The sequence below is a fragment of the Octodon degus genome, unplaced genomic scaffold (assembly GCF_000260255.1).
Source record: "Octodon degus isolate 3935 unplaced genomic scaffold, OctDeg1.0 scaffold00010, whole genome shotgun sequence".
Classification (NCBI taxonomy): Eukaryota; Metazoa; Chordata; class Mammalia; order Rodentia; family Octodontidae; genus Octodon; species Octodon degus.
Window position 1 is genome coordinate 29,109,056 of NW_004524586.1, and position 6,434 is coordinate 29,115,489.

A 6,434-nucleotide genomic window follows, 5' to 3' on the forward strand; every position below is an offset into this window, starting at 1 on the left:
GGGTACTGGGGTTGAACCCAGTGCCTTCACATTGAGCTACATCCAAGCCCTCTTTTATTTTGAAACAGGGTCTCACTAGGCTGACCAGACTGGCCTGAAACTTGCCATCCTTCTGTCTCAGCCTCCAGAAAGTCAGGATTGTAGGATTGTAGGTATGCATCAAAACCTGGCTTCCTTGTGAGGAACTTGGACTCTTAGGGTAAGCCCTGGAGGAAGGATTGAAGGCGGGCATGTGCCATCATCAGAAGTGGAGGAAGTTTCAGTTTGTATCCTTTCAGCTTTTAAAAACAGCTTTATGAGATCTAGTTTTTCTGTAGGGTCTATAGGATGTTCAGGGTCTCAATACTAGATCAGACTCCTAGTGATTCTCCTGTTTACAGCCTCCCAAGAGCTGGGATTACAGGCACATGCCACCACTCCCAGTCGCTGCACTGCCGCTGTCTCAGCTTGCCCTGGGGGTGGGGCCGGCACGGATCCATCCTGGCCCCTGTGCCGCTTGCAGGCACTTTAATCCGCTGAGCTATTTGGCCTGCCTTACAAGATCTATTTTAGGTACCATAAAATCACCCCATTTAAAGTGTCCCCTTCACTGATTTTTAGTATATTTACTGAGTTGTGTGATGATCACCACAGTCTAATTCTCCAACATTTCCATTGTCCTTTGGGCTGCATACCTTGTGCCAATTTATAGTTACTCCTATTTTCTATGCCCTGCCCCAGGCAGCCACTCTTTCTATTTTCTCCTTTTTCTTTAACATTAAGGAGAATTTTTTGCTGAGTGTAATATTACCTTAAGGAATGTCTTTCTCAAATTACAAACTCTTGTGTTTGGCCTCCCAGCTCTTGCTTAGCCATCCCCATCAGCATGCTTTAGGTTGTATATAGCAAACTTGTTGTCTGGGGCTGTCTTAAACATGTTCATTTTCTCATATAATTGGAAGACTAGAGGATGGGGTGGCCACAGGCAGTGTGACCAGCCACTCAATGTGACATCAGAAGCCTGTGTTACTGTCTGTTCTCCACAGTGCTGTTCTGGCAATATCTCTGGCCAGAGGCTGGCATGCTTGCTTGTGGGAGGGCATCCATTGGCAGTGGGGTCTTGCTTTGCTGTCCACAGATGGTATGGAAGGGATGTTTCCCATATGCTAAGTTGGGGTGAGTTCAGTTCCCATTGTCCACCCTGGACTAGTGATTGGCTTGGAATTGATTAGGCTGCCCCTCTGGAGCTGAGAATGGGGACCTGTGACCAAAATAGACCCTGCTAGGGAAAAAGGAAGGAAACCAACAATACTTACTGAGGGTTATTGAGTGGCCATGTTGGATTGCTTCGCTTGCCATTCCTTTCACTTTTGGGATCCTCTTCTGCGTTGAGCAGAGGCAAAGTAGTCCCTTGATTTTGAACTTTTTCTCTAAAGGCAAGTAGACATCCTGGCTGTATGAGACTGAATGTGACTCATGATCTCAAAAGGCTGGAGAGTAATAATTGTAGGTGAGCTTTTTCGAAAGCAATTCTAGCTTTAAGTCTCTGTTAAGTGATATCAATACAGATTTCACCGATTTAGGAGTTTCTTATGCTCAGGGACTACACTGAGGTTTATTTCAGGATACTTTAATAGTGTGCACAATACATATTGGGAATGGCGTTCACATTAACACATGTGTGAAACAATTTATTTTAGAAAACGTTTTTGCTTTAGGATAGAAATATTTAAATAAAATATAATTAGTATTAAATAACAGAAAACCACTATTCTCTAGTTATTAATTTAGCCCTTTGGAAACCTTGGAAAGAAATAAGATTGTGTTCTTTTTTTTTTTTGTGGTACCCGGGATTGAACTCACCACCTTGCACTTGTCAGGCAAGTGCTTATTCTACTGAGCTAGCTCCCTGGCTCAAGATTGTGTTCTCACTGCAATATTCCTGTTACTATGTGAACTTGAAATGAACAGAAATGTACTTCTTTCAAGTATAATTCATGCCTAAGCCAAGTAGACATTGTCCCAGTTATTAGGACTTTATTAAATCCTACTTTATATGTAATGAAAAATCAAGGTAAGTCTGCGTGTTGTAAAATAATTTATATGATTATGAGCTGTGTTTCAGAGTCTGTTTCAAGGCAGGGTTTATCCACATGTAAGTAATGAGCGTTTGCTGGTGCAGCCTTAATGGTGAGAACGGATGTCGAAGAAAGCAAACACCATATGCCCTTTGTTTCCCGTGCATGTCTCCTTCTGGAGGCCTGGGTGGGGTATCTCAGCTGTCTCAAATAATCTCCATTTTGCTGTTACTGCAGACAGCGGTTCTGTGACTCTTCTCTCTGATGTTAATTATAACTTCTTCCTAATTAGGTGGCTCTTCCTCCTCTTTGGTTGTAAAGGTTCCACTCTCTCAAGTGCCAGAGATTGGATTAATTTTGAAAAATGAGTTTCACTTGATTTGTGACAGAACTAAGTGTAAAGAATTAAAAAAAAAAAACAAAACCCTGCCAGTGTGAATGTGTAATGGGAGGGGCAGGCAGCTTGGGTATGGGACAGGATGCTTAGAATAATTCTGCTGCCAAGTGAATCAGAGAGGCTCGCAGTTCACGAAGAGTGCAGAACTCACTCCTGCCTGGAGTTTAGTCAGCCCGAAATCACCATTTCATTCTCCACAGAATGGAGCTTTCAGCAGCCAAAGCCCAGAGTGCCGCAGACCTGTCTGAGAGTGTAAGTAGGCCATACATCTGTTTGGATTGTTGTTTTGTCTACATCTTTTGTAGCCAGTTCCTGACTGCTTCGTAGGCTAGGAGGGAGACATGACAGAAAATTTGATCCCAGCACAGTCCTTCTGAAATGGTGACCCACACCACTTTCCACTTGGATCCAGCTTTGGTTTTCTTTTTTTGCAGCAAAAGGGAATTTCTCTTCCCAAGTCGTCCTCTGTGACCGAAGAATCTCCTTCATAAACTCCTTTTTGTAATGGCGTTTATGAAGATTTTGAACCACCCCCCATCCCATCTGGTCTCTCTTTCTTTCTCTGGCGGCTGTCTACAGCCAGATGAGTTTTCTCTAAGGGACACTTCACACAGACAGCCCCATCCAGTCAAACCCCTGGCAAGCATCTGTTGCGGCAGTCAGGGTTCCCTGTCTGGAGTTGGGAGCAAGTAGCATTTCTGAGCCAGCTGCCAATTTGGGAGTCTGGGATGAAGCCAGGTGTGGAATCCAGCTTTCCCGTGCTGAGGAGGAAATAAAGAATGAGATGGGAGGTGGACAGAAAGTCAGCTGGGGGCTGGGAAGAGCACTGTTCTGTTGCTAGATGCCAAGCCAAAGTATCGGCCTAAATTCAAATCTTACTCTGCTAGCTATATAGCCACTAACAAAGATTCCTCCACATATTACTTTTTTCACTTGAGAATTTTAATCATATCCTTTCATAGAATTGCTAGATTGTCTGAAGAAATGAATGTGAAGGCACCCGGGGTTGCCTGACTCATTCCCTTACGTACAAGCAGTCCATTATGGTCTATGAGATGCCATCAATATTGCTGTCCCAGATTGTTTTAGGGCAGCAGCCTTAGAGGCCTCTAAGGTCTTGGTCAGTGTCATGGGTTTGGCCTTGAAGTCAGCCAGTTGGCTTTGCTTAAGCCCATAATCCTTATTATCCTTTTAGTCATGACCAGGTGATACTTCCAAAACAAAGCCCTAGGGATGGGATATGAGCGAGTCATGCTTATCCTCACAGGTACATTTGAGTTAAAGACACTAAGGCTTGGAGGCCGAAGTCAGGAGGTTCTGTGATGGGTTCTCAAGGGAGAAAGATAATTCAGAAGAGCCATTTCTGGTTCAGCTTTGAGTTTCCAAGTTAAGAGTACCTATATTCAGCTGGTGTGGGGGAGAAGAACATGAAAAAAATCAACCTTGATGAACACTGCTCAGTAGTTTGTCTGATTTTTGGTTTGGAAGTATTTATAGGGTGCTGTCATGCTGCCTTTTCATCAGGTTGCTTCAACTACCCATTTGATGTCAATTCTTAAGTGCTTCTCAAGTGTGTGTTTATGTGTGTGTGTGTGTGTGTGTGTGAGTGTATACGCACGTGCGTGTGCATGTGTGTATGTATAGGGTATTTTGTAGAGCCTGCCTTGTTAGTTAATTTTACTACATGCTTGATATTTGCTGTGAGTTAATTGCTAATAATAGTGTTTCCTTGTCAGTCACAAGTTCTCCCAGCCCTTTCCCCCATTGAATTCCTTATATTTCATCTCATATTTAAGCTGAAGCCATTTGCCTCCGGCTGGCAAAGCTACTCAGTAACTGTATCAGTGAGCCCTGGTGGTGCTAATTTTTATCCTTGATTTTTGGCAACATCATATCTCCTGGACACTTGGCTTGTGAATGATGATTTAAGAGGCCCTTTTATGTTAATCATCATCCAAGCAGTATATCATAGTATACCGCCCCCTGCAGTTCTATGTTGCTCTTCCTTGAAATCCGAGCTGTTTCCTATGACCAGCCAGATCTAGTATGGCCTGGCTTGTGCCTACTTTATCAGCCTCATCAAGGTCACCTTCCTGCTGGCCGTTACTTTCCTCCAAAGTGACTTCCTGCCCTCCCCAACTCCTGCCATGTCCTTTCCTGCCCCTGAGCCCTGGCACTCACTGTGTTTTCTGCCAGGAGTGCCCTTTCCTTGGTGCTTTGTTTGATAGCTCTTTCTCCTCTCTCAGATGTTATTCTGAACAGCTCTCCTGGGCCATCTTATCTAAAGGGACTTCCTCCATCTTACATTTCCTTTCCTCACATTGCCATAGTTGCTTCTAGTACTTACATTACAGCCTGTGAATATTTTGTTGACTCATTGATTTACTTGGTACTTGCTATCTCTTCCACCAAAATTTCAGCTCTGAGAGGGCACGGCCCATGTTTGTTTTATTTCTACCATATCCTTAGTCCCTAACTCAGTTCTGGATAAATAGTAGATGCTCAGGGTATTTATTGAGTGATTAGTTTCTTCAATAATTTAGTGAGTGGCTTTTAAATAGTTTGTGACTTCAAGCTGATAAAGATAGTCCTGTCTTTTCTGTGCTGGCCCCCTCTCACCTACAGTCTGCATCCATCACTGCTTTGGACACTTGGGGACCACTCTGTCTGGACAAGGGACTGGGACCTGGTATCACCTTTGAAGTGTTTTAAGCATCAATTTTTTAAAAATCAAAACGAAACCACCTGTCTTCAAAGTGATTTGCTCAAAACAAATGCTTTCTTCATTTACCAAGGTCTTCTTTCTCTCCGCCTTTCTCCACCTCCTGCCAAAAATAATGACAACAACCCTATTATCTCAGAAAGTGGTTCTCCCTCTGGTCAGAATCCAGAGCCTCACGATTTATCACCAACTGAGCTGGGGTGATAGCTTTCCTGGCTTGCTGACAGCTCTCAAATGTTGGTGCTTTGTTTTCCATAGGACTTTGGCGGGGTCTTCTGATGGGAGCTCAGCCTTGACGCTGCCCTTCTTGGTGTGTTATCTTGAAATTTCCTTCCTGGAGGTAAAGATCCCAGTGTAGGGCACCACGTAAACAGCTGTGGAGGCTGCAGACAGCATGTAACTAGCTCTCTCTGGCCAGTCTTTCACCACTTCACTGATACCTTACACCAATCCCAGGAAGTAATGTTACCCCCACATTAGAGACAGCAAAATGCAAGCTCACTGAGGTTACATGACTCGTTCTTGGGCACAAATGTAGCCTATCAGAATTCGAGCCCGGGTCTGTCTGGCTTTTGGCTTTTAAATCACTATTTGTTGGTGCATACGGTGTTTCTTATTATGTGTGGTGCTGGGGGTTCAATTCAGGGCTTTATGCATGCTAGAGAAAAAGCTATACCAATGAGCTATTCTAGCCTTCTTAGGGATTTCTCCCAGTTAAAAAAAATCTCTGGCAACTTTATCCAAATGTCTGCATGTGTACATGTGTATAAACACACATAATTCAAATAAATTTCTTGAAACAGTAGTCTTTAGTGTGTATGTGTCTTGTATTCCCCATTACATTAAAAACATACTTGTCAAGCTATCATGGTGGTACATACCTGTAACCCGGGTCTGTAACCCAGGAAGCTGAGGCAGGAGGATATGCAACTTCAAGGCCAGCCTGAGTAATTTAGTGAGATCTTGTCTCAAAAATAAAATAAGAGCTGGGGAGATAGCCATGCCCAGCATGTGTAAAGTCCAGGGTTCCATTGTACTACTGTGCCAGAAAAAAAGGTGTCCAGGACCTTCTAAGTAGATTATGTAGCCCACCAACTGGTGGTATCCTAGTTTGAAAACAGTTTGAAAAATACTGATGTGGGGGATGTGTAAATCATCACACTTACTTTATCTAAAAGCTTACACAGTATAAAACTCCTTCAAAATTTTTTACAAAAATGCACATGAGTACAGCTTGTTTAATTTCATGCATGTCTGT

General features: G+C 43.3%; 1 protein-coding gene across 3 annotated transcripts in view; it reads left to right on the forward strand.

Moving 5' to 3' along the window:
* The window catches only part of Sh3kbp1 (SH3 domain containing kinase binding protein 1), a 342,524-nt gene that overhangs the window by 87,414 nt on the left and 248,676 nt on the right, over positions 1-6,434 (forward strand). Inside the window, exon 1 of one of the 3 annotated variants that reach the window (XM_004625663.3) lies at positions 2,595-2,706. The exons of the other annotated variants lie outside the window; for them this stretch is intronic. Coding sequence (XP_004625720.1) covers positions 2,656-2,706 — 51 coding nt within the window. The 5' untranslated portion in view covers positions 2,595-2,655. Of the gene's footprint in view, positions 1-2,594; positions 2,707-6,434 lie in introns of those variants that run through there. 3 annotated transcript variants of the gene reach the window in all.